The sequence below is a fragment of the Tympanuchus pallidicinctus genome, unplaced genomic scaffold, assembly GCF_026119805.1.
Source record: "Tympanuchus pallidicinctus isolate F22 unplaced genomic scaffold, pur_lepc_1.0 scaffold20, whole genome shotgun sequence".
NCBI classification, from domain to species: Eukaryota; Metazoa; Chordata; class Aves; order Galliformes; family Phasianidae; genus Tympanuchus; species Tympanuchus pallidicinctus.
This window is the reverse complement of record NW_026294722.1, coordinates 3,311,438-3,337,796: the sequence shown is the minus strand read 5'-3', so window position 1 is coordinate 3,337,796 and position 26,359 is coordinate 3,311,438. Positions and strand designations below refer to the sequence as shown.

Sequence of the window (26,359 nt, the reverse complement as noted above, 5' to 3'; positions counted from 1 at the left end):
TTAGAGGCCATGGTTCCGCAGAAGCGGCGGGCAAAAAAATCTGGTGGAGCGCGGCCCCCGTCCCGTCCCTTCGGCCGCCCGGCACCGAGGTCCGGTCCCAGCACCCCCGTGCGGCGGCAGCTGCGGGGCAGCGCGGGGTCGGGCGGGACGGGGCGGGGAGGGGAGGGGCGGCCCCCAGTCCGTCCCGTCGGGCCGCGCCGGGCAGCGCCTCGCCGAGCGGGGCGGCGCGGCGGGCGGTGCTGCGGGCACTAGGACCCCGGTCAGCGCCCGGCGGCGGCCGCGCACCCGCAAGCCGGAGCCCGGAGCCACTTGTGGCGGCGGGGCCATGAGCCGGCGCTTCACCGTCACCGCGCTGCCCCGCGAGGGCCCGGCGGCGGCTCGGGGCGCGTCCCGCGGGGAGGGGGAGAGCCGTCCGCACGGCCGCGATGGTAGAGGTGAGCGCGGCGGCGGCTGCGGGGCACGGCCGGTGGGGAGGGTCGGCGGGGAGGGATCGCGGGGCAGGGCCGGCACAAAGGGGTGCGCGGGGCGGGGTCGTCGGAGCACCCCGATGCAGCGGCTCCGGGCTCGGGGTTCCCGGGAGGCTCAGAGTGGGACTGGAGGGCTGGGGGAGAGGGGTGCGGAGCGCAGAGCTCGGAACGTGGGCAAGGCCTCCCCCAGGGGTGCGCTTCGTGCCCATCTCCATCCAGGGGACAGTGGGACCATTGGGGATGATGCACCGGGCAGCATCGGGGCGTGCGGGTTGGAACGGGGGTGTGCGGCGGGGAGACGTAAAAAATGGGTGGGGGGACATGGGCTGCCTGCCCCTCACCCAGGGGAGGCTCGTGGCGATGGGGCGAGGGGATGCTGTGAGCCCCACAGTGCCGGGCCGTGGGCTGGGCGCTGGTGCTGCGGTCAACCGTCGCCTCGTGGTGCCCAGGGGACCCCACTGAGACTGCGCCGTCACCGCAGCTGTCACCGGAACCGTATCGATCCCAGAAACCCAACCGAGGGCAGCGCGGGGCTGTGACCTTGCGGCCTTGGCAAAGGGCGAATGTGGGTGGGGGCAGGCGGGCAGTGGGATGCCCAAGCCAGGCTGTGCCCTGCGCTGCGCTCCGGCCTCATCCCACAGCTGCTGGTCAAGGACCGCCATCTATCCCGCAGCTCCTGGGCGGACGGGCCCTGAGAGAGAACGCAGCAACGGGCGCTGAACTGGGAGCTGGTGGGCGGGTGGCTGAGGACCGGGTGCAGGGCAGGCAGAGGTGAGAGCGTGCAGGGATGTGGGGGAAGCGTGGGGCTGGGGACCCCCAGAGGCCTCCGCTGAGTCCCAGCAGGGCCGTGACCTTGTGCCCTCGCAGAGGACAGCGCAGCCCAGCGCCGCCAGCAACCGCCTGGGACCGGCCCTGCAGCCCCCAACCCGGGCAGGGCCAGGAGTGCCGAGGCCTGCGGGGGCTGTGGGGGCTGCACCCGGCCGTGCTGCTTCTCCACACCAGGTTGGGGCGGTCTGAGCAGCCCCCCGGCACCGCCGGCCTTCCTGACAACTTGGAGCGGCACGGTGGGGCCTGGGAATCTCAGTATGGGTCTCACGTGGGGTCCCAGCCGGCTGCAGGAAATGCTGCGCGGGGCTACGGGAGCCCACGGGCTGGGAGCCGTTTGGGGAAACTCCCTCTGCCCCCCGCTTTTGCCAGTGAGCCCCGACGGGAAGCGGGGCCGGGCGCTGTGCTCCACGTGGAGGAGTCGGCAGCGCGTGTGGGGCTGCGGGGCGGCAGCGGGGCCGTGCGTCGTCGAGTGGGGCTGCGCGCGGCGGTGGGGTCTCGGGGGGCCATGGGGTGCGGGAGGGGTCGCTCAGCGCAGCGCTCGCTCGCCGCCAGAGGCCGCTGCTGGTTCGGAGAGGCGGGGAGGGGCCGCGATGGGAGGGGGTTGATGGACGTGACGCCGCCCCTCCCGGCCCCGCCCTGCGGCCGTTCCCGAAATAGCCCCGAGCGCGGTCGGGGGCCGGCTCCATCCCCGGGCCCGGTTGCCGTGGCAACTCCGGGATGCGGAGGGCCGGGGGCGATCCTGGGGGGTCCTGGAGCGGCCGCGGCCCACGGCGGGCCGCCCCCTGCAGCGCAGCGCGATGCGGTGCTTTGCGGGGTCCTGCAGCTGCCGGGGCCGTGGCGTTGAGCTGTTGCTATAGGGTCGGCCTCCCCAGGAGGGTACGGTCCTGGGGGGGGGCTCCCTAGGGTCCTTCTCATCGTTGTGCTGGCTCTACGGTCGACCCCCCACCCTGCGGGCTGTGGGGTGGCAGCACGGGGCCAAGTGGGGGCAGGTGGCGGTGTGGGGGGCATCTGGCTTGGGGAGTGAAGGGGCATCCCTGGTGTGAGCCCCCCGGTGTCCTCAGGCAGCCGGGCTCCATGGAAGTCGCTATGGCAACCAACTGGTTAAGGAGCCTCTCTCGTTGCCATGGAAACTGGACCCGATGTCATCTCTTTTCGCTGTTCCATGATGCTTTGGGGATGGTTGTAGCCATTCTCCCAACCCCGCTGTGGGCAGGGGTTGTGGGGTGGCTGTGCTGTGCTGGGGCACCCACAGCCCTTGTGGCATCCTGACTGTGGGGATACCCAGCCACAGACCAGCCATCTGCAGACCTGGGGGGTGCTTGGGTGCAGCTAGGCAGGGACCCCCAGTCCCACAAAGCAGCCTACACAGTTTCCCATCTTTCCCCTCCCTGAGGCACCGGGTTTGGGGAAGACATTGCTATGTGTGAGGAGCAGTTCTGTGCGGAGCCCCTTCTCACTGCCCCAGCACAGAGCCACAGGGAGAGCAAAGACACAGGGCCTGGGGTCTGGGGGAGGTGTTATTAAAACAGCCGAGGGATTATGCTATGTGTGGGGGGCTGCCTGGCCCAGGCAATGCTGGAGTTTGCCGTGGCTCCCATCTCCCCAGCACGCATCGAGGTTGTGGGGCTGAACTGTGCCCATGGGTTGGTGGCCCTGGCAGTCACCTGGCTGTCTCTTTCTGCTCCCATCCAGTCACAGAGCTGGGGCTGTCAGTGGTGTGGCGCTGTGCCGCGGGTCCTGGCAGTGACTGTTGTTGTGCTCTGACACCGGGGTCTCACACAGCTCAGGCTCGGTGCAGGGTGGCTGAGGGCACACGGGGGGTTTGTGAGGTGGCTGTGCCATGCCAGCTTCAGGCTGCCCGCGGGGCCATGTGGCAGCACATTCTTCCCCCTGTCGCTCCCCAGCAGCATGCTGTAAGTGGGACACTGATGCCATGCCTGGCCCAATGCCAGGCGCCTGCGTGCGCTCGGGTGCGGGGGCCACTTGTGGCTGATGGAAGGTCCTGTGCCTGCGGACAGCCACCTGCCGCCCTCCGTCCCCTCTTCCCTGCCTGTGCTTCGTGCTGCAGCCCCTGCTTCTGGGCGCCGACAGCTGCGCCAAGGCCACGGCTCAGTGGAGTGCAGCGTGCAGGGGGCCACGTGTCCCAGCCCCATACGCTGCCCACATCAGACCCCTCTGCTGCAGCTCCCCAGGAGTGGGCTCCCAGCACGCTCCGTGTGCCCTGTGCCTTGCTCCATGCCAGAGGCACCCCGTGCACGAGAGGAGTGAGCGCGGTCGATGCTTCAACCCCCGCATTGCTGGCAAATCCCAGCCCCTGAAATGGAGCCATAATCCAGGGATTAGGGGATTAGTGGTCTTTCACGTGCTCGCCCCCCCTCCCCCATCTGCTTTAGCTGGAAAATCCCTCTTGCGTCGAGCCCACGTTCTGCGGCCTCCTGCGCAAAGCTGCCACCTCAGTGCTTGGCTCTTGCTGTGGTGGGATGGCCCTGCACACCCCCTGGCCACGCAAACATGCTGGAGCTCTGCCCGCTCCATCCCACTGGCCTTGAGCTGCTCCATCGCTGGGCTCAGGGCAGCCCTGCTCAGCTCCCACTTGGTGAATGAAGCACCACTGCTGTGGGTGCTGAGGCTGCGCCCTGCCCATGCTCTCCAGGGGTGCCCCCATGCTGCGGGGCTCCCTGGGGCTTTGCAGTGCTGCGATGTGCCCCACTGTGCTGGGCACTGATGGCTGTGGCTATACTGAGCCCCATCTCCCTGGGGTCCTGGCCCCACAGCGGGGCAGGGCTGGGGAAGGGCGGCGGAGCCAACCCCTGCAAGGTGAGGGCTGGGAGCATCCGCGCTGCAGAGCAGCTGGCTCCATACCAGGAGAAAGTAAACAATTAATTACAGCCGTCAAGAAGTAACTAACGCCAGCGGGCTGTCATGATCTCAACTCGCTCCTGAGGAGATGCCGGGAGCTGCAGCCAGCTCTGGTTCTAGGATCCTCCCTCACTGAGCAAGTGAGAAGAGAAGGGGCTGTGGGATGACCTCTGGGATCAGCGCAGCATCCCTGTCAAAGCCCTGCCCAAACTGTGCCAAGAACCGTCGCCCACCCGGATCCCATGCTGGCCCTGGGTCAGCACAGCCACGGCCCTTCAGGGCAGCCCTCTGCTCCGTGTCCGCAGTGCTGCGTGCCCAAGGGAGGGAGCTCCATGTGGGGATGTTCCTGGAGGAGGGGGCACCCCTGGGGCCCTTGCGGTCTCATCAGGTGTGCTCACTCCCAGCCTATGCCCCCGAGGGGCAGCTTTCCCCAGTCTGCATTGCTTGCTGCAGCTTTGGCCAGTGCTCGCCTCACTCCTGGTGGCCCAGCTGTGCCCAGCTTGCCAGGGTTCACCCAGATGGTGGCACCGCTGCAGGCATAGCAGGACAGCTGCAGGCTGGTGGTGGTGTTGGGCTGGAAGTCACAACCCTGGGTTGGTGTTCTGGCTTTGGGGGGGGGCTGCCTGAACTGAGTCCTTGCCGAGCCCCCCGCTTCCCACCGGTTTGGGGGCTGCTGTGGCAGGGGCTGCCCCGACCCCTCGCCGTGTCCCCTGGGCAGGTGTTGGTCCTGCTGGTGCGGGGCTCTGTCTCGCTCCTGGCAGGGGAGTGTCGGGTCCCCGGGCAGAGCCCGGGCTGCGGAAGGGACGCGGTGCTGCGCCAGTTGGGGGGGGGCACCTGCAGCCACTCGAGTGCCCTAATTCCTCCCCCAGCCCTGGCTGAGCGCGGGGAGGCGGCGGACGGCTCTGCTACAGCTCCTTCCCCCTCCCTCGCCTATGCCTGCCACCGCTCCCCTCCCCAAAAACCCGACAGGGGATAATGCCTCCTGAATACATGATGAAGTGAGTAGTCAGGCTGGGCTCCGCCGCTGCTGCTGGGAGTGAGTGAGCGTGTGAGTCTGTGCATTGAGGCATCTCTGCACTGCAGCCTCCTCCTACATCCAGCCAGAGAGGCAGAGAAAGGCGCGGAGGGAAGGCGGCTTGTTGCAGTGCGAGGCACTGGCCCCTGGGAAGAAGCAAATCCCTGGCAGCCGCCCTAGGCGCCACCGGAGCAGCCCCGAGCGAGGCGGCGGGCAGCGGCCATGCTGAATAACCTGACGGACTGCGAGGACGGCGACGGGGGGGCGAGCCAAGGTAAGGGGCAGCCCGAGGGCGTCGGGGAGCGGGGGCCGGGGGCTGCGGGGCCGCAGCCGAGGGGACGCGGGCAGAGCCGGGAGCTGCGCGGGGCCGCAGAGGCTCGGGGAGGTGGGCTCCGGCTGCGACGGCGACTGCTGCTGGGCGGCCACGCGACGCCGCGGTGCGGGTCCGGGCGCTGCCCGCGCCGGGCCCCGCGGGGCTGCGGCTGTGCGGGCGGTGCGGGCGGTCCCGCTCCCGCTGCCGGTGGCGGCTGCGGCTTCCCGCTGTGGCGCCCCCGCGCCGAGCCGCCCCCGCCGCCCGCCCGCCCGGCCCCGCGCCCGCAGCTGCCGCAGTCCCGGGAAGCGGCCGGGCAGGACCGGGCTCCCCGCGGAGTCTCCCCCCCCGGGGCCGGGGCTGCGCTCCGGTCTCCGTCCCTTCCCGGACGGCCCTCGGCGGCGCTGCCCCAACCCGCTCGGGCCGTGCCGCCGCAGAGACCTCTGCGACGGCCCAATCCCGGCTGCCGCCCCCGGCGTTCCCCACCCGCTGCCGCCCCGCACCCTCACCTGCCTCCCCCCGACCCTCCCCAGCCGCCCCCGGCCCTCCTCGCTTCCCGCACCCCCGGCTGCCGCTTTCGGTCCCGCTCCTCATTTTCACCCCCGCCCCCCGCGCTCCCCGCAGCCCTGGCCCGGCGCTGCCGCTGTCCGCGGTGCTGAAGCCGTGCGCACTGCAGCCTCCGGGGTCGCCGCGGAGAGGGGCCGGGGCTGCAGCCCCCGGGGGGCGCCAGGGCCCCCGGGCCGCAGCGTTCGCTGTCTAAGCGGAGCCCTGGGCCACCCGTGTTCTCCGATACCCGGCAAAGCCGAGCTGCACGGGTGCAGTACCCGGCTTTCCGGCAGCAGGGCGAATGCAGCATCCTCCTTCACGGGTGTTGCTGGTAGCACGGGAACGGGCCAGGAGAATGCGGGCGTGTGCGCGCGGGGCCCTGCAGTATCGCTCTGACTGCCCCCACTACCTCCGGGTCCTCTCAAGGGGTCTGTCGAAAGCCCTGAACAAGAGGGCATCGAGGGGGGCAGCTGAGCTGACAGTTGCAGTGTGAGCTCCCGGCTGCCTGCAGCGGGGCTCTGGGCATTGCCACACACAACGCTTTTGGTATGTGCTCCACAGCCTGACCCTTGTTTATCTGCTTGTTTATCCACGGCTGCACTCAAGATCAGGGCTGGCAGGAGTTTTCGGGGTCACCTTGCCTAGCCAGGTGGAGCTGCGCTGCCCCATTGGCCAAACCCTTCCCTGCCTCTGACCCTTTGCCCTATGCAGCAGCAGGGGCTGTGTTGTTCATTGCGTCTCCATTGTAGCAATGCTGGGCTGCATGGAGGCAGGTGTGTCTGCCTTCTTGCTCACAGGGTGCATTTCTGGGGTCTGGCTGTGAGGTTGGACGTGGTGCTGCTACAGATGGGCCACACAAACTGTCCCTGGAGCTGAGCCAAGCTAGGTGGTTCTTGTGGGGCTGCGGATGCGGGGCTGGAGGAGGTGTGTGGCTCTGTGGGGCTGGAGAGCAGAGGAGGGTGCAGGGGAGAGGCACTGCAGGGCCCTCACCCCCCGCACCTGTAATAGGGATGGTGGGGGTGGAGGACTCTGGCGGTTGCTGCGGGGGCTGTGCTTCTCCTGCGCCTTGCCAGGGGCCCCGCAGCATTCCCTGCCCAGGTCTGTCTAGGGATGGTGATGTCCCATCTCAGGGTGGCAGAGCTGATGCTTGCCAGCAGGGACACCTCCGGTTCTTTCAGGTGCCGTGGTGACTGCTGAGACAAGCAGACAAGGCGCTGCAGAAGCCCTGGTCCTCCACTTTTGCCATTTGTGTCCCAAGGCCAGACAGCAGCCCCTCTGCAGGTGCCTGTTCTGGGCAGCCTGAGAGAGCACATTGGTGACAAGGGCTGGATGGCATCCAGCGCTGACAGCCCAGCGAGTGCAGGGCCAGGAGCAGCCCTGGGGAGGGGACAGGAGCAGGGCAGCAAGCAGGGCTGCAGCGTGACATAGGGCTGACTGTGTGCATCACTCTGCTTTGGGCATGGGTATGTCAGATGCAGCCCTGCTGCAGGTGCCTCTGCTCTGGGCTGCAGGCCCCTGGATGTCCAAGAAGAGGAGAATTGGGATGGGGAGCTTGGCTATAGCATCGTTGTGTGGCCATTCCCATGGCAGGGCTCAGGCTATGGGAGAATCTGGGAAGCTGTTTAAATGCAGCCAGCCAAAACGCCTGTGCTGGAAATCCTGAGCCTGCAGGGCCGGCTGATCAAAGAGAGGATAATCCTGGGTTTAGGAAGGAAGAGGATAGGTCTGAAGTAGCAGTTGGTCTAATTTGGGTCAGGCAGTGAAAGAATCCACCCCAAACGGCCGCTCGGCGCGCTGGCCAGCTGCAGGGGCAGTGTCACCAGGGCAGGGGGGGGGTGGGCACTGCATCCCTCCTGTGCTGCAGCGATCCTGGCACTGCGGGACCTTGCAGCACCCCAGGGCTGCGGGTCAGAGCCAGGACCAGTGCATGCATGGCCGAGTGCCCTGGATGGCCAGAGGGGGACAGAACAGCGCTGTGGCCGCCCCCGGGCAGGAGCTCCTGCGACATGGCAGCAGCTGGGGCCATCAGCTGCAGGACACGTGCTTGCCCATGTGCTTGCCGGCCCACAGGGATGAACAGAAGTGCTGGCATGACCTGGGGGCTGCTCCTTGCAGACAGCCCTGGGCAGAGTCCCAGGGAGCTGGAGCAGGCTGCTGCCAGCCAGTGCCAGCGAACTCTCTGGCAAAAGTCAAGGTGCCCTGTGCTCCTGGGGAGGAGCTCCAGCACAGCCCCACGGCCCGGGCAGCATGCGCAAAGCGGGCAGGCATCACCCCCTGCTCTTGGGGCTGGGGGCTGTGACAGTGCAGGGCTGGAAGTGTCTCCTGCAGGCATAGGTCCCAGTGACACTGTCTGGCTCCAAAGCAGGGGTAGGGGAAGTGCAGTGCCAACCCTGCAGAGGGGCAGTGCAGGAGGAGAAGCCAGCTGGAGCTGGGCTGGGGGCAGCATCCAGCTGGGCCCTGTGGTGCCGCTTACTGCAGTAGCACAAACCCAGGGGCAAGTGGTGGCATGGGGCTGGGACTGCCCCTTCGGCATCCCCCTCTTGCCTGCTGCTTCTTCCTATCCAGGGGCTGCAGCCCCCACCCCAGGGCTGGACCTGCTGGCAGGGTGCCACAGGGGGACAGGCTGGCTGCAGCCCTGACAGCAGCTCTGCTAAATTAGCCCTCAGGGTTTGGCTGCCTGCCCCCCCCACCCCCCCCTTGCTCCCACCCCTTGTTAGTGCTCAGTCCCTGCGCTGTGTAAAACGATTAGGGAGGATTTGGGATAAGGGACATGATGCTTCCCGACACAACTGAGAGCTGAATAAGAAGCCGTGAGAAGATCACATCATGGTGGGTGCCGCAGCCCTGCCTGGAGCTGCCCCGTGGGATGGCTGCAGGCGTGCAGGGACGGTCCCACAGCTCCGGGTCCCCAGCAGGGCGTGGGCTGGGTGCTGGGGTGTCCCCAACACGCAGGGCAGGCGGTAAGCCCTGCCGCGAGCAGCATTACGTGGTCGCCACGCCGGGGCCGTGGTTCCCTGCCAGCAACCCAGCCGCGAGCCCTTCCAGCCGCCGCAGCAAATTAAAAGGCCGATTCACGTTGAGTGATCCCTGGGGAGGGGGGCGGCTCGGCGCCGGGATCGAAGCCTGGCACGGCTCGGCTCTGCTCCGCTGCTGCGTGGCCCTGGGCAGTGCTGGGGTGATGGGGGCCGCGTCGGGCCCATGGGCTTCAGGGTCACCTGGCAGCCCGCAGTGTCCAGGAGGTGCCACGCTCCGTGCCTCGGGCAGGGTCGGGCTGCGGTGGTTGGTGCTGGGTACGGGGCGGCTCTGCCCAGGACGGGCTGCTGTGCCCCTGCTTGGCTCTGCACAGACCACAAATCCTCTGACAGCTGCCTGGAAGAGGCTGCACCAGCCCCTCTGCGGCAAAATGGTCTCCGGCAGGAGCGGGGAGCATAGCTGTCACCTGGGACCCCGCAGCTGTGGCACTTAACTCCTTCCAGACTGCAGAGAAAGGGAGGGGGGCCTGGGCTGTGTCCTGGGGACAGCAAAGCTGAGCATCCCTGTGCTCCCCACTTCCCTTGGCCACTCTGGGCCTCTCCCTGTGTTTGTAGTGCTGGTTGAGGGACTCCTGGCAGCCAGAATGCAGCCAGCGTGGGGCCCCCGTGATGCTGTGGGGTCCAGCTGTGGACTGCCCACAATGGGGGCACTGGGCTGTATGGGGCAGCAGGAGCTTGAACCTCAGAGCCTGGGCTCAGGGCTCTGCTCTGGTGTTGTCATTGCACTGGGATGGGGCTGAAGGGTGGGAGGGGCAACCAGCGAGGTCTTGGGGTGCAGAGTCTTGGTGCTGGCAGGTCGGGGCAGCAGGGCAGTGCGGGTGCCCCGTGGTGCAGCTGTGCTCCACCACCACGAGCCGGGCAATGTTGGCCCCATGGGGCTGTGGCGGTGTGGGGTCACAGGGCCTGGCTGTGTGCCTGCAGGATGCTGGCGGGCTGCGGCGTGGTGCCGGGGTGCCGTGTGGTGCCATGAGGTGCCGTGCGGTGCCGTGGGGTCCGGCGCCTGTCCGGCTGTGCTGTTACATAAGAGCGGGAGCAGAGGCAGCCGTGGCTCGCTGTTACCATAGAAACCAGCGTGGTGATGTCGTCGACCGGGTACCAGGCGGTGAGGCGAGGCCCCGCGGCTCTGCTCACACTGTGGGGGTCCTGAGGGCCCTCTGGGCTGCCCACTCTCACCCCGGTGCCCCCGTGTGTCCCCTTGTGTCCCTCCGCATGTCCCCCATGTGTCCCCGTGCAGTGGGGCTGTGTGCACCCTGGAGAGGAGAGCATGGAAAACCCCAGCCCCCAACCACCACGGGCCCATTCTGAGGTTGGGGTCCCATGGCCGGCAGAGGTGTCCCTGTTTGCATTTTGTTTATAGCATTTCCATGCTCCCCGGGGCCCAGGCTGTGGTTTGAGGTGGTGGGAGCCGGGAGGGTGTCCGCCTGTGCACGAGGCTCTTATGTAATGTTCACTTTGCACAATGCTTTTGGCAGGACTAGCTGGGCAGGAGCACTGCCCCGCACTGACAGCCCCTTGAGCAGTGCCTGGGCAGTGGGTGGGGGCTGCACTCTGTGGTGTGACACCAGGCAGACCGCATCTCCTGCCCTTCTGTTGGCTGTGTGTGGGGGGGGGCAGTGGGAGCATGTGGGTCAGCATCACTGTGGTGTTGGGGGTTTTGCCCCCCAGTCAGCCAGGAGGGGCTGCAGGTGGTGAATCACGGCCGCATGCAGGAGAACTTGCTCCGCCGAACCCAAAAATGAGTCAACTGTTGGGAGGCAGACAGCCTTCAAAGCAACGCTGTGCTGGGTTTGTCCCGGGCTGCTGCTGCCATGGGGGTGGCAGCCCATGCACCGCCCCACAGCTCCGGGCCTTCCTGGGCTCTGTGTTCAGTGCCAGCAGAGAGCACAACTCCTGTGGGCACAGAGCAGCTCTGGGATGCTCCATGCACAGAGCTTGCCCGGCCCTGCTGCTGTCCTGCCCTGGTTCCTGTGCAGCATGGGTGCACTCACACCATGCGCTGCTCTGTTTGGTTCATGGGCATTTCCTGGCCCCACACGCTGCCCACCCAGCCCAGCCTCTCCCTTCACTGTTCGGTGGCTCTGCCTCGGTGCTGAGAAATGCGCCACTCAAATGGCATCCATGCTAGCTGCCGCTTTATTTCCAGCCTGATTTATTTCTGCTGCTCTGCAGCTCTCTGCTGCTTTCTTTGCTATTAAGCTCGACTCTGGGCGTCTTCTGCGCGAGGTCATTATGCAGCACGGCAGCCCCATCCAGGCTCTGCAGGCTTTGGGTTGTGCTGTGGGACAGCTCGCAGTGCCGGCTTTTAACCCCCCTGTGGGCTGCATCGGGGATCAGTGCTGTGAGGTGCTGTGGGATGCCGGGTTGCCCGGTTCCCCCTGGATCCACACCAGTCACTCTGCCTGGTGCTGGCACTGCGGATGCACTCTGGTGAGCCCAGATGGTCAGTGCTGTGCTGCTCTGAGAGGGGGGTGGCTCCTCTGGGGACTGTGAAGGGATGGGCGACACCAGTTCACCCCCCCATCCTATCCTGCAGGCGATGGCAATCCCAAGGAGAGCAGTCCCTTCATCAACAGCACAGACCTGGAGAAGGGAAAAGAGTACGATGGCAAGAACATGGCCCTCTTCGAGGTAGGGCATGCAGGCGGCTGGGCCAGGGCCGTATGGGACCTGGGGAGGGGGCCATGGGGACAGGGACACTGCAGAGCCCATGCAGGATCTCCCACTGCAGGGCCAGCAGTGGTCACGGGCCAGGGGCGTGCAGCCTGCAGAATACAGCACAGCACAGCGGTTGTTCTGCTGTGAGCAGCGCAGTGCCGTGCTCCGGGTGCCGGGCAGGGCTGGTGTGGGACCTCAGCTCTCGGGTGCTGCTCTTTGCAGGAGGAGATGGACACCAGCCCGATGGTCTCATCACTGCTGAGCGGGTTGGCCAACTACACCAACCTGCCGCAGGGCAGCCGGGAGCATGAGGAAGCTGAGAACAATGATGGGGGCAAGAAGAAGCCAGTGCAGGTGAGAGGTTGCGGGGCAGTCACTGCTCCTTCCTCCCATCCCCTTCAGCCCAAGCTGTGCCCTGTCTCAGGGCACCAGGTACCTGCAGGCACTGCTGCCCTGATGTCCCTCTCTGCTCCAGTCCCCATGAGGGCTGTACAGCAGTGGGACCACTGTCCCCCTGCCTGCTCTCACCTGACTGCAAAGTGTGCAGGGTGTTCATGGCCGAGCCGCCCCGTCCCTCTGGCCAGCAGCAGTGTGTGCAAATGAGAGATGCACACTGAGTTCTGATGGCTCTTTGCTTCCTCCACAGGCTCCACGGATGGGCACCTTCATGGGCGTCTACCTGCCCTGCCTGCAGAACATCTTTGGGGTCATCCTGTTCCTGCGCCTCACCTGGGTGGTGGGGATCGCTGGCATCATGGAATCTTTCTGCATGGTCTTCCTTTGCTGCTCCTGTGTGAGTGTCTCCAACCCCCACCCCTCAGCCTCATCCTGGGGGCTCCTCCTGGGCCAGGAGTGTCTGCCCCCCTGCATGCTGTGCTTTGTGCCCTGTGCCAACACTCACTGCTGCTCAGCAAGCTCAGGTGCTCCTGCTCCACTTAGCAAGGAGAAACCACCCAGCTTCCCGGAGGAACTGGCAGTGGAGCAGTGTTCAAACCGTGACCCAGATTGCACCTGGGTGTGTGTGGGATGTGGTGTTGGTGCCCGCTGCCTGAGACCCCCGTGCCTGGGAGCCGGCTGCCCTGCTGGGTCATTGCCCTGCAGCATGGGTAGGAGGGATGTGGGTGGGCAGAAACCCCATTGCCCGTGTACCTCTGAGCCGCTCAGCCCCCACAGACAGCATCGCAGTGTCCCAGCCCAGTGCCATGTCCCAGTCTTCCTGTCCCAACCCTGTGACAAGCCCTGGTGCTGCCCCCTGGCCTCTGCTCTCTGGTCCCTCTCCTGTCCTGTGCTTGAGCTGGGATGAGACTCTGCCCGATGCTGACACTGTGTTTCCTCCTGCAGACGATGCTGACAGCTATTTCCATGAGTGCAATTGCCACCAACGGCGTGGTGCCAGGTAGACCCGAAGCTGTGCCTGTGTGTACTTGGGGCATGGGGAGCTGGCTCCTTGGGGGTGGGCTCCTGCCAGGTTTTGTGCCCCAAATGTGCTGTGCCAGACCCTGGGCTGCCCCGTGCCGTGCAGGGGATGGCAGCTGTCACTGCCAGCCGTGTCCCGGCCCTCTGCCACCAGCCCTGAGAGGGTTCTCCGGGGGTGAGCACGGAGCTGGAGCCTCCACCCCGTCCCCAGAGCTGTGAGGTGCAGATGGCAGCGGGAGCCGTCAGACACAGCTCCTCCTGCCAGACTGGGGCGGCCGCGGGGGATCCGCTTCCCCGAACAGAGCCGGGCGAGGAGCAGGGGGAGGATGGGTGCCGGGCTGCGGGAGCCTGCTGCTGGGGGCTGAGCACTGCGGTGCCCGGGGCTGCCCCCTGAGCATCTGTTCAGCTCCACAGAGCCGGAGCGGTGCCTTCCCCGCCGCTCCCGGGGCTCAGCACAGTGCTGGCAACCCGGCGCAGGGTGTAATTAATGCTATTTATCATCCTGCCGCCGGCCGCAGGGCCATCGATCGCTGCCGCCTGTCTCTAAGGGCTCCTCTGGGAGGAAGGAGCAGGGCATGGCCCGTGTCCCTGGGGCTGCAGTGCCTGTGTGGCTTCGCAGGGGACAGGTGTCCCTGTGGCCGTCATGCCCAGCTGCCCGGCTCCTGGGAGCAGCTCTGCCAGCTCAGCTGTGTGAGGCTTGGGATGGCTGAGCTGCTGCCGGCTGGAGCAGGGTGCTGGGGGTCCTGACCCCATTCGGGGCACTGGGAGGAGCTGGGGTGCCTGCTGGGGGCCGTCTGGAACCAACCTTCGCTCTCTCCAACAGCGGGCGGCTCCTACTACATGATCTCACGCTCCCTGGGCCCTGAGTTTGGTGGGGCTGTGGGGCTCTGCTTCTACCTGGGCACCACCTTTGCCGGTGCCATGTACATCCTGGGCACCATCGAGATCTTGCTGGTGAGTGCTTTGCCCACGTGGTGCTGAGGGCTTGTGTCGTGGCCTGGCAGCTCTGCCCTGGCCTTCAGGGGGGGCACGGATGTGTGGCGGGGACCAGGAGCGCTGCCTTCAGCGAGCAGTGACTGCACATCTTTCCTCCAGGCCTACATCTTCCCCGCCATGGCCATCTTCAAGGCAGAGGATGCCAGCGGGGAGGCGGCTGCGATGCTCAACAACATGCGCGTCTATGGCACCTGCGTCCTGACCTGCATGGCTACCGTGGTGTTCGTGGGGGTCAAATATGTCAATAAGTTTGCCCTGGTCTTCCTGGGCTGCGTCATCCTCTCCATCCTCGCCATCTACGCCGGTGTCATCAAGTCGGCCTTCGACCCACCGAGCTTCCCGTGAGTACGGCGTGCCATGGGATGGGGGCTGGGCTGAGGATGTGCTGCTGATGTCTGTACCCCCCTGCCAGGATCTGCCTGCTGGGCAACAGGACCCTCTCACGGCACGGCTTTGACCTCTGCACCAAGGTGGTGGTGGAGGGCAACGAAACAGTGGGCTCCAAGCTCTGGGAGCTCTTCTGCACCTCCCGCTTCCTCAACGCCACCTGTGATGAGTATTTCACCATGAACAACGTGACTGAGATTGAGGGCATCCCTGGAGCTGCCAGCGGCCTCATCCAAGGTGGGTGTCTGACGGGGATGGAGGCATGGTGGCTCTGCTGGGCTGGCAGAGGGTTGGTGTGCAGACAGCTGCATGGAGCAGAAAGCCAGTCCTGATATAGCACTGACGAGGAGCGTGGTGAGCCCTGCCTGGGGCTGCTCTGCCCTCGGGTGCACCAGGCAGCAGGAATAGCTGCACTGCAGGACTCGGTCGGTGCTGTGGCCATGTGAGCCACAGCTGGTGCAAGCCCGACAGCTCTGAGTGATGCTCAAAGGCTGGGGAGGAATAAATCCTCCCTTTGTTTCCTCTCAGCCATTGGAAGGCAGGATATTGATCTGAGGTTTAGCGTGGAGTAATCGCCCCTTGGGGGTACTGTGCTGCTGCTACTGCTGGAGCACAGGCACTGGAGCAGGAGCTGCTCTGCAGCCAGGCTGGGAGGGCAGCCAGGGCACAGAGCACCTCGGCAGCATGGGGAGAAGCTGCTGCTGACCTGCTTTCTGGAGCTGCTGGTGCGTTTCCCAGGTGCTCACATTCCTTGGCTGAGTGCTGGAGGTCAGTGCTCTGTGCCACATTTGGGGTGTTGGTGCTCAAGGCTACAGCTCTTGCGGCTGCAGCTGCCAGGCCTAGGGACCAAGGGAACACAGCGGTTGTCCTGGATGCTTGGGGGCTGCTGGAGGCTTTCTGTGCTGCAGGGGCAGGGCAGGGGCAGGCTGCAGCCGGTCTCCAGCTCTGTCTGTGTGCAATGTGCCTTTCAATGTGCAGGACGGGCTGCAGTGACAGTGGGGGCTGCCAGCCTCAGCTGTCACCTGGGGATGTCTGGGGGACGCAGGCAAGGAGCACAGCATAGGGTGGCAGCCCCGGTGTGATGCTGTGGTGATGCTGCCTGCCCCTGCCCAACAGTGCTGGCTGCTTTCTGCTGCTCCAGTTTCTCGCTGCAATCTGTGACCAAGGCAGCACGCACAGGGACGTTAAGCCTGTTACATCAGCCCCATGCTTATAATCCCATCAAAAACATTATCAAGTTACTTTGACACGATCCACTTTCCTTAAACCTGTGTTGATCAGTATTAATTATATTACCCTCTTAATTATTTGCTCCGGGAATCCCACGTCAGCTGCTCCAGTATCTTACAGGGACAATGCCAGCAGTGGGACACACCTGCTCTGGTCACCCACCCACCCCTGAGGCCTGCATGTTTCTGAGGTCCATCAGGGGCTGGGGCTGCTCACCCTCTGGATGCCAGCAGCGCTGTGGCTGCGTGGCACAGTGGGGATGGGATGATGCCAGGCACCTCTGTGGCGCAGGGCTCAAGGAGGCGGCTGTGGGTGCAGCCTGTGCTCCGGACACATCCTCACAGCAGCCGTGCCTCTTCACAGAGAACCTCTGGAGCTCCTACCTGACCAAGGGTGTGATCGTGGAGAAGAGGGGGCTGCCCTCTGTCAGCCCCCCGGACACCCCTGTGGACATGGACCAGCCTTACGTCTTCAGTGACATGACCTCCTACTTCACGCTGCTCGTGGGCATCTACTTCCCCTCTGTCACAGGTGGGTGCTGCCTCTCACACGTGCCGCTGTGCCTCTCCCACGGAGCCCACGTGCGCTGCCGCCGGCCCGGCGCTGTGCGGAGGTGGATCACAGCCCGTCCTCCCACACAGCTCCGGTGCCTCGCTGTGTGCTGACGTGCCGCGGCGCCGGTATTTATAGCTCCCCGGGGAGGAGGAGCCCTCCCCTGCCCCAGTCCCGCTGCGGAGCCCTGTGGGACCCCCGTGGGATGCGGGAGCTCAGCGGGAGCCCTGCAGGCTGGTCCCATCTCGGCACTCGCTGCTGGGTCCGGTGGTGCTGGATTTGGGGCTGATGGACCTGCGGGTGCGCCCCTGTGCCCTCTATGTGCTGCCCCTTGTACCCTCCTGCCTGGCACTTGCTGACGGCATGGTGTGATGGTGCATGGATTTGTGTCGTGTCAGTAATGTAGGCTGAGCCACAGGTAGCTGCGTCCCCGCTGCGGGACCTGCTGTGCACACAGCAGCTGAGCTCACGGGGATGCGTGGCAGGGCTGTGCCGGATCCACGGCACCAGAGGATCAGAGCATGAAGGTCAGAAAAGACCATGTCTTGTCTCAGCCATGACCAGACCCTGCAGCCACTGCCACCTTGCTAGAGTTCATTAAGGGCTGATTAAACAAGTCAGACAGTGGGTTTTGTATGTAATCCTATAGTAGCCTCAGCTACTCAGTAGGTCAGGTGGGAAAGTGCTGATGGGATGTGAGGTGGGCGGGGGTCCCTGTGCCTGTCTGGGTCCTGGCACAGCCGAGCTTGATCAGTCCTAGCAGCAGGGTTGTGGCTCTGCCACCACATTATGGCCCTCTGTCCCCAGGCATCATGGCTGGCTCCAATCGCTCTGGGGACCTGCGGGATGCACAGAAGTCCATCCCCACAGGCACCATCCTGGCCATTGCCACCACCTCTGCAGTCTGTATCCTTCAGGGCTCGGTCGGGTGGTTGGGTGAGGATGGGCAGGTGGGCCGGCAGGGCAGGAAGAGGTCTGCTGGGGTCTGGTGGGACAGATGGGTTCCAGCGCTGGGCAGGGCGGTGTGGGGCTCTGCACCTTGCAGGCTGTCCTTGACCGCCCCACAGACATCAGCTCCGTCGTGCTCTTTGGGGCATGCATCGAGGGCGTTGTTCTGCGTGACAAGTGAGTGCCACTGGGCTGTGTGGGGCAGGTGTGGGGCAAGCTGGGCTGTGGGAAGGGCTGGGGACAGAGACAGCTGTGGGGAACGCAGCAGGATGCTGCAGCTGGAACCACTGGAGTAACATGGTGGTGTTCTGGGTCTGGTGGGGATGGCGTGCCCACAGGGAGGATGCCTGGCTGTGCACCAGGGCAGATGCAGAGCTCACAACAGGCTCTGGGGGCTCGTCGGTGCCCCTTCCCCCCACTGCTGGTCCCTGCGGCTCGGGCTGTGCGCAGCTCTTGTTTGTCAACAGGCAGCGCCGCGTATGTAGGGCAGCCCAGCTCGCTGCGTGGCAGTGACACTTCTGGGTCGCCAGCACCAACACAAACTGGATCCGAGCCACACGCGGCCTTCATTGGCCCACTCCTGTCAGAGGGGATGGGAAGCCCCTGCCCCACGTCCCCCCGCTCCCCAGGCCATACAGATTAGGGCCGGGCTGGCCGCGTGCTGCCCGTGGCCGTGGGTGATACCCGTGCCCTACAGGTTTGGTGAAGCCGTCAATGGGAACCTGGTGGTGGGCACCCTGGCGTGGCCGTCCCCGTGGGTCATCGTTATCGGCTCCTTCTTCTCCACATGCGGGGCCGGGCTGCAGAGCCTCACCGGCGCCCCGCGCCTCCTGCAAGCCATCTCCAGGGACGGGATCGTGCCCTTCCTCAGGGTGAGCGCAGCCCTCGCAGTGCCCCCGGCAGCCATGGGGCGGGCCGCCTGACCCCCACCCTATGGGGCGGGCACCGGGGCTGCGATGGGTTCGTCCGCGACCTGTCGGTGGGAGGAGAGTGTCGGGAAAGGTCAGGATCCCCCTCCCCCAGCTTCTGCCGCTTAATGTTTTATCTGCTCTCCGAAGACGCGTTCTCACAACTGCGTCTCTCCAAATCCGAACCGACAGCTCCCCCCGGGGAAGAGCAGGCTAATTTTAACCGCGCGCCTCCGCCCTGCCAGCCACATTCCGAGCGCTCGCACGAGGACCGCAGCCTGCGCCCTGCCATGCTCCCGGACACGCGGCCCCCACCCCGCGCCCGGACCCTGCCCCTGGATACCCCTGGGAGACGGGGGTCTGTGTGCCAAAGCGGCCAGGCTGGGGGGCTCTGATGGCTGCTCCCCAGCACCGTGGCTGTGAATGCAGCAGCTGGGCTGTGTTTGCCCCCAACTCCAGGCACGGGGCCAATCGGCAGTGTGAAGCGCATGGAGCTGCTGCCGCGTCCTTAACGCCCCTCTCCTCCCCCACCCCAGGTCTTTGGCCATGGCAAAGCCAACGGGGAGCCCACCTGGGCTCTGCTGCTCACCGCCTGCATCTGCGAGATTGGGATCCTGATCGCATCCCTGGACGAGGTGGCTCCCATCCTGTCCATGTAGGCAGCACCTTCGGTGTGGCGGTGGCCGGGCGGGTGCCTCTGGGGGGTTGGAGCCTCACATTGCTCCGCATGGGGCCGTGCCGTGTCACGCTCATGGCGCCATGCTCAGCTGCTCCCCTCTGCAGGTTCTTCCTCATGTGCTACATGTTTGTCAACCTGGCCTGTGCCGTGCAGACGCTGCTGCGGACGCCCAACTGGCGGCCCCGATTCCGCTACTACCACTGGTGAGCAGTGGGCAGTGCAGGGCCTGGGGCTGCAGGGCTGCAGGGTGCTGATGTGGTGCCTTGCGCAGGACCCTCTCCTTCCTGGGTATGAGCCTGTGCCTGGCACTGATGTTCATCTGCTCCTGGTACTACGCGCTGGTCGCCATGCTGATCGCTGGCCTCATCTACAAGTACATCGAATACCGCGGGTAAGGGCCCGGCGGGGGCTGCAGGGCTGGGGGTCCCCACATCGCCTTGGTGCTGTAGGTGCCGGGGGCCCACGGCCGCGCTCTGTCACCGGGGCTCCCAGCGGCCGGAGCCGTGGACATCCTGTGATGCTCTGCTGTGTGCCGCAGGGCGGAGAAGGAATGGGGTGATGGGATCCGGGGGCTGTCGCTGAGTGCCGCCCGCTACGCACTGCTGCGGCTGGAGGAGGGCCCCCCCCACACCAAGAACTGGAGGTGAGGCCGCGGGTTGGGGGGAGCGGGAGCCATCAGGGCGGCGGGCGCTGACTGCAGGACCTTCCTTTCAGGCCCCAGCTGCTGGTTCTGGTCCGTGTGGATCAGGAGCAGAACGTGGTGCACCCACAGCTCCTGTCCTTCACTTCACAGCTCAAAGCAGGCAAGGGCCTCACCATTGTGGCCTCTGTGCTGGAAGGGACCTTCCTGGACAACCACCCACAGGCGCAGAGAGCCGAGGAGGTGAGAGCTTCCCATGCCCTCCCAGCTGCTGTGCCCCAGGGTGCATCCAGCCCTGCTGCGGGGCTGCTGGGAGCACTGCACAGCGCGGGCAGTGGGACCTGCGGGACCCCCACTCCCCTCCCCAGAGCACCAGGGATGCCAGGTACCAGCAGGGCACGGGCCTGGCTCCTGGCTGGTGCTGCACAGCACAGCACTGTGCCAGCAAGGGGCCGCAGTGCTGCCAGGCTGTGCAGCCCCTCTGCTGAGCACCCCACACTCCTCACAGCCCCCACAGTGCAGGCAAGGGAAGGTGAAGCAGGAACCTTCCCAACTGGAGCGAGATTCCCCTCGCACTTCGCGCCAGCCAGGCGGCACGTTAATGAGATTAAGCCCTCAGAAGCAAACAGTTTCTCTCCCATGCAGACATGTTATAATTTCTCTGAGTAAATAACTCTAATTGCTGCTCTGCCGCCCGTCAGAGCCCTGGCACGGGGACTCCCTCTGCTCGGCACGGCACAGAGCCATGCGCCGGTGCTGCTCACAGCCGGGCCTCCCCCGTCCCCATCCCACGCTGCCATCCTGCTGCAGGGCTCTGCACCCCACGATCCACACCCCACAGGCTCTGCTCCCTGCACCCCACCCATCTGCTGGCTGCCCTGGCTCGTTGGGTGCTGTCTGCAGCGGGTGCTGTGCGGGGCCACATCCCATGCACGGTCCCTGATGCCTTCTCTCCCGCTGCCAGTCCATCCGCCGCCTGATGGAAGCGGAGAAGGTGAAGGGCTTCTGCCAGGTGGTGATCTCCTCCAACCTGCGGGACGGCATGTCACACCTCATCCAGTCCAGTGGGCTGGGCGGGCTGCAGCACAACACGGTGCTGGTGGGCTGGCCCCGCAGCTGGCGCCAGAAGGAGGACCACCAGACCTGGAGGAACTTCATCGGTAGGGCTTTGCAAGCTGGATGGGTGCCACAGGGTGCTGACGTGAGCGGTGCTGGCTGACGCGGCCCTTTCCCTCCAGAGCTGGTGCGGGAGACCACGGCTGGGCACCTGGCCTTGCTGGTGGCCAAGAACGTGGCCATGTTCCCGGGCAACCAGGAGCGCTTCTCGGAGGGCCACATCGATGTCTGGTGGATCGTGCACGATGGAGGGATGCTCATGCTGCTGCCCTTCCTCCTGCGGCACCACAAGGTACTGTGCCCCCATGGCGGGCAGGGGCTGGGGCTGGGGCAGCCTTCACCACACGGTGCCCACAGCTCCCTCCTTTCCCCCCTCACAGGTCTGGCGCAAGTGCAAGATGCGTATCTTCACGGTGGCTCAGATGGATGACAACAGCATCCAGATGAAGAAGGACCTGACGACATTCCTGTACCACCTGCGCATCACGGCGGAGGTGGAGGTGGTGGAGATGGTGAGCGCTGGGCTGGGGCCGTTCCCCGGAGTTCTGCATGCAGGGGATCCAGACGTGGAGGCACAGCACCGTGGGGATGTGCGGGGCCAGGATGGGCTGTGCTGCAGGCTGGGCCCCGCAGCTCATCCCGCTCCTCTGTCCCACAGCAAGAGAGCGACATCTCAGCCTACACCTACGAGAAGACGCTGGTGATGGAGCAGCGCTCGCAGATCCTCAAGCAAATGCACCTCACCAAGAACGAGCGGGAGCGGGAGGTGAGGAACAGCCCCACAGCCGGCCTTGCTGCGTGCCCCCATGCTGCCCCGCTGTGCGCTGACCCCACCCCACACAGATCCAGAGCATCACGGATGAGTCCCGCGGCTCCATCCGGCGCAAGAACCCAGCCAACACGCGCCTGCGCCTGAACGTCCCCGAGGAGCAGGTGGGCGACGGCGAGGAGAAGCCCGAGGAAGAGGTGAGGTACCGCGTGTTGTGTCCTGCCGGGGACGGCGGGGATGGGGACACCGGCTGCTACGGCCCCTGCCCACCGCGCCTCTGCTCTGCCACAGGTCCAGCTCATCCACGACAAAAACGCCACCACCTTCTCCAGCAGCTCCCAGTCCCCAGCTGAAGAGGCAGAGTCGGGCCCTGAGAAGGTGCATCTCACCTGGACCAAGGAGAAGTCCGTGGCCGAGAAGAACAAGAGCAAGAGCCCTGTCAGCCCCGAGGGCATCAAGGACTTCTTCAACATGAAGCCGTACGGCCCCACATGCTGCTGCTGTGTCACCGTGCCCCGGGCGCTGGCCCACGTGTCCCTCCTTGCTCTGAGCAGGGGCCTGCAGCCGGGTCCCTGCACACCCACCTGACAGCGGGGAGGGTGGGAGGTGGGGGGGTCCCTGTGCAGAGTGGCGGTTGGGTGCTGGGGCACACTGGGTGCACGCCTGGCACTCACCTCTTCTCTCTCTCTTTTTTCCCCACCCCGTTGTGATCCTGGCAGGGAGTGGGAGAACCTGTAAGTATATTGCTTTGGGAGCGGGGGGGTTGGGGGGTGGCACTCGTGGGCCCCATGTGCAAAGGCAGTTCCTTGCACCCATTGGTGGTTGCTTGTGGCATTGATGCCGGCGAGGTTTGCTGTGCCACAGCCCAGCTCCAGCCCTGCCCTTTGCTCCCTGTGGTCCCATGTGCATCCCTGTGCCCAGCCCCCACCCACGTGTGCTGTCTCCCCAGGAACCAGTCAAACGTGCGGAGGATGCACACGGCTGTGAAGCTTAACGAGGTGATTGTGAAGAAGTCCCAGAAGGCCAAGCTGGTCCTGCTCAACATGCCAGGGCCACCCCGCAACCGGAAAGGGGATGAAAACTGTATCCTTCCTACTGCTCTGGGGGTGGGCTGAGAGTCCCTCCTCAGGGTCTGCGGGGCCGGGGACTTCCTTGCAGGCATCACAGGGCACTGCCCAGTGTTCAGCCTGGATACCCCCTGCTGTGGGTTCTGCGGGCTCCCTGTTTCCACCCCTCGTTCCTCCTTGACGGCAGCACAGACATGGAGTTCCTGGAGGTGCTGACAGAGCGCCTGGACCGAGTGCTGCTGGTGCGTGGCGGGGGCCGGGAGGTCATCACCATCTACTCCTGAAACACGGCGTGAGAAAGGTTTGTCCGCACCCCGAGAGCCCCACCACCCCGCACCGAGCTCCTGGAGGGAGGAGAGAAGCCCGATGGCAGCCGGTGCACAGAACCTTCACCTGCCTTCAGCCCGTGCCCCTGACCTCTCCATTCGAACTGCAGCACCAGATCTTCCGGGAGCATCCAGCACCTGAGCAGCTGTTCCTCATTGCAACGTCACAGCACTGCTGTCTTTGTTTATATATAAATATATACAGTGTTCTGCGGACTGAGCATCAGAGCCCAGCGCTGCCCCCGCAGCCCCCGGCCGGGCAGGAGCCCACTGCGTCCCGATGGGCCCCAGGCCCCACTGCCGTCCCACACAGCTTGGCTGGGCACCGCTGCCTGATGCTCGCACCGCACAGAGGTGCTGGGAGAAGAGAGAGGCCACCAGCATGCTTTCCTCGCCAGATGCTCCTCTCCCCACCTCCGTCAGCACCCGACGACCCTGGAAAGGACCGTGCTGGGCCTGGACAGACCCAACCGCCCATCTGGAGGCCGTGGGCCACGCTCACCGAGAGGCAGTTGTGATGGTTTGGAGGGGGTGAGGGTGGGGGGCAGCCGAGTGGGGCGGGATGCTGGAGAGCAGCGGTGCCACTGCAGCCCTGGCCGGGTTGGGTGGAGCTGTGTGTCCCCTTCCCGCTGGCCCCAACCCCCTCTGTCCAGGCATTGCTCTGTGCTCGTGCTGCAGCTGCTGTGCGGAGCTGTGGTGCCCGGAGCAGAGCAGAGGTCCCACCGGTGTGCAGAGTCAGCCTGAGCTGCCCCGGGGCTGTGGGACTGTGGATGCTGCTAACCCCAGGCATCGCCGGCTCTGGGCCTGGCACAGAAGCTCCACGGCCATGCTGGGAGCATTGGGGGCTGTGTGGACCCCTCTTTGGCTGACCGTCGGTCCCGACAGCCCCATACCCTGCTGTGCACTGGGGCTTTTATCCCTGGCCCCGGGCACAGGTGCTGCCATGGGGTCCGGAACGCTCAGCTCTGGGTGGTTCTCAGTATATGCAATGTGTCCGATCGGCCCCGGCCCCACTGCAGCGCCTGTGCCAGGCCCTGTGGTGCGGGATGGCAGCGGGGACCCCTCTGTCCTATTTCTGGGCAGCACCCGGCCCCGTTCCGGTCCCCCCATCCCACCATGGCCCCAGAGCTGCCCCCCAAACAGCCCTGAGCCCGGCAGCGGTCGCAGGGCCGCCCCCCTCTCCCCAGCAGCAATTCTCATTCAGAGAAACTGAGGAGCTCTCAACAAATGTGAACGGTTCCAGGAACCGTGCAGGAAGCGGCGCCGAGGGCCCATGTACATAGTGTACATAATACAGTACGTGTATTTTTAAAGTGATCATATTTATGTTAATAGAACCAGATGAAGTCTATATATAGAGATCTATATCTATACTGAGAGATGCAGGGCTCTGCTAGCACCGGGCTGTGGGGACGGAGGTGTGATGGCCGCCCCTGCACAGGGTCCGGGGAAGGGCCAGGTCAGGGGCTCGTGCTCTTCTCAATTCAGCTTCTTAAAAGTTTTCAGGGAAAAGAAATTACTGGACTTTTCTGAACTCGTTTCACAGCAGATTTGAGCTTCCACTCCAAGTGCAGCCCGCTAAGAGTTGCCCTCTCCTGGCAGTGCTGTGGCTGCTCTGTGCCCCGTGCACAGTGCTGCTCCCCTGCCCTCGCACAGAACAGCTCCTTGCCCTCTTCCTCTGCAGAGCTCCTCTACTCCTCCAGTTCCAGGCCAAAGCTATATGAGGCTGCTTAGATAGCAAACAAGTGGTTTGTGGGCTTTTTTTGGCTTTTCTTGGCTTGCTTTCTTTTTGTTGGTTCTTTTTTTTTTTGGCTTTAAGACTCCTTGGACACACTCCCGGACCAAACCCAAGCCCCAGCTGCACCTCTGTGCCTGTCAGTACCCTGCTCCTACATCTGCACCACTCCCAAAGTGCCTCCATCTCTCCAGCAGCAGCCCCGGCCGCAGGCAGCACTCAGCCACGGCAGCTCAGCAATCTGCACAGGTGCATCGGGGCTGTCACAGACCGCTGCGATGAATGGATAGATGACAGATAGCAGCTTGAGCCAGAAGAGCAGCCCCATGTGCCCAGCGGTAGGGGATGGGGAGGCCGGGTTTAGCTTAAGGTTCAGCTCTGCCCCTACACACCGCCACACACAGCTTCTGTGCTGTTTGCAGCCTCCCAGGATGATGTGAAGCACTTGGGCAAGGAGGGGCTGTGCACACCCACCTGCCCGCTCATCTCACTGCACCGTGCTTGCTCGGCCTGCAACGCTTCCAGCTGCTCCCTGCCTTTGCACAAGGTGCTTTGCTCCATGCAGTCTCCCTCTGCCCTCAGCCCAGCTTTGCCCTGCAGCCTCAGCCCGCTCCTACATGGAGCAGAGAGCCTGACCTCAGCAGCAGCACCAGGGCATGGCAGATGCCTTCCTCGGGCAGCAGGGATAGATCTCTGCAGCACAGGCATGAAGCCAGGCCGGGGCACGCTGCTCTGCGGGCAGGTCAGCTCCATCGCTTCCCAGCAGCACCAACCAGCACCGCATTCACAGCCCCGACTCCTTCAGGGAGCAGAAAGGCAAAAAAGCATCCCGCCATCCTCGCCCTGCAGCAGGAGCAGGGCACAGCTGCAGGCACAGCCGCCTCCGTACCCCTGCCAGGCAGCACCCGGCTGCAGCAGGACAGGCGCTGGCTTCCCAGCGAGATCGCGCTCACCTTCGGTCTGGAGAGGGCCAGTTGTAGCAGACAGCACTGCATGTTAGTTTACAAACCCAGCCCTGCACGTTTGGCCTCTGTGAGTGTTCAGTTTCCCCAAGGAGCATCCTTCCGCTGTTCGCTGTGGTGAAGGCGGCGTCCTCCTGCAGCAGGAACGCGAGCTCCCGGCTGCCCCACGTGCAGCAGCTTCAGCTCTTGGGGTCCCACATCCCCAACCTGCTGCCAGGGCCGGGGGGCGCAGCGAGGCGAGGAGGGGTCAGGCCCCTGCCAGGGCTGCAGGATGGGAAAGGCACAGACAAGGCAGGTCTGACAGTTGCTGGTTACACCACTTTCCGTGCTACATGTGCAATATATTTGTTATGAATGTTATCACCGGGTCATTCATCCGAGAATCTTTTAATCACCGTAGCTAGATGTTCTGCGTCCATCCAAGTGACTTTTATTCAAGTGCAATACTTCAATAGACATGTAGTGACCGAGTATGCTTTGTTTTAGAAATATCTGTGTGCAGAGCAATGCAATTCAGTTTAAAACCTTGTAAATAAAACAGGTTGCAAACAAACAAACAAACAAAAAAATCAAACAAAAAGAAAAAAAAAAAAAAAGAATATTAGGTTTGCATTTAATTTCTGTGACCGTTTCAGTATTATTGTGCATTAGGCCGCCTCAGTACAGACCCTGTGTTCTCCGTGCAGATATTAATGGAGGAGAGGCTCCTCAGCTGTTGAATGCTCCCTGTTAACGCTTTACTGCTTTACCTGTATTCATTTTTCTAGACTCCTGTCTGCACAAAATGCAATAAATGATTTTATTACACCCTTCACTACTTGCCTGGGAAGCTCTCATTAGCTCGCAGGGCGTCACCGTGCCCTCGGCCTCCCGGTTCACTAATGCAGCTCTCGCTGCTGCCTGCCGACTCAGCGCT

General features: G+C 64.6%; 1 protein-coding gene across 3 annotated transcripts; it reads left to right on the top strand.

Moving 5' to 3' along the window:
- Positions 1 to 283: 283 nt before the first annotated feature.
- On the top strand, positions 284 to 26,257 carry SLC12A5 (solute carrier family 12 member 5). Of its 3 annotated transcripts, none has more exons than XM_052683548.1 (27): positions 284 to 434; positions 11,591 to 11,685; positions 11,935 to 12,066; positions 12,359 to 12,505; positions 13,054 to 13,108; positions 13,952 to 14,082; positions 14,224 to 14,465; positions 14,537 to 14,748; positions 16,105 to 16,272; positions 17,101 to 17,199; positions 17,361 to 17,418; positions 17,939 to 18,113; positions 18,686 to 18,804; positions 18,933 to 19,031; positions 19,100 to 19,219; positions 19,367 to 19,471; positions 19,543 to 19,711; positions 20,433 to 20,628; positions 20,707 to 20,876; positions 20,965 to 21,096; positions 21,243 to 21,350; positions 21,428 to 21,550; positions 21,645 to 21,832; positions 22,073 to 22,087; positions 22,303 to 22,436; positions 22,613 to 22,721; positions 22,857 to 26,257. In XM_052683548.1, the coding sequence occupies exons 1-26, from the start codon at positions 326 to 328 to the stop codon at positions 22,702 to 22,704; spliced, it is 3,393 nt and encodes a 1,130-aa protein (XP_052539508.1). In that variant the 5' UTR covers positions 284 to 325; the 3' UTR covers positions 22,705 to 22,721; positions 22,857 to 26,257. The 3 variants fall into 3 exon arrangements, with proteins under 3 accessions (XP_052539508.1, XP_052539510.1, XP_052539509.1); XM_052683550.1 differs by lacking the exon at positions 284 to 434 and adding an exon at positions 1,067 to 1,238; XM_052683549.1 differs by lacking the exon at positions 284 to 434 and adding an exon at positions 5,050 to 5,443.
- Positions 26,258 to 26,359: the final 102 nt, after the last annotated feature.

What these genes read in the sequence shown, in the direction of transcription:
- SLC12A5 (XM_052683548.1), top strand. Translation starts at nt 326, where the DNA reads ATGAGCCGGCGCTTCACCGTCACCGCGCTGCCCCGCGAGGGCCCGGCG. An exon ending in GGCGTTGTTCTGCGTGACAA is followed by an intron (nt 17,419 to 17,938) that starts GTGAGTGCCACT and finishes CGTGCCCTACAG; the next exon opens with GTTTGGTGAAGCCGTCAATG. An exon ending in AAGTACATCGAATACCGCGG is followed by an intron (nt 19,220 to 19,366) that starts GTAAGGGCCCGG and finishes TGTGTGCCGCAG; the next exon opens with GGCGGAGAAGGAATGGGGTG.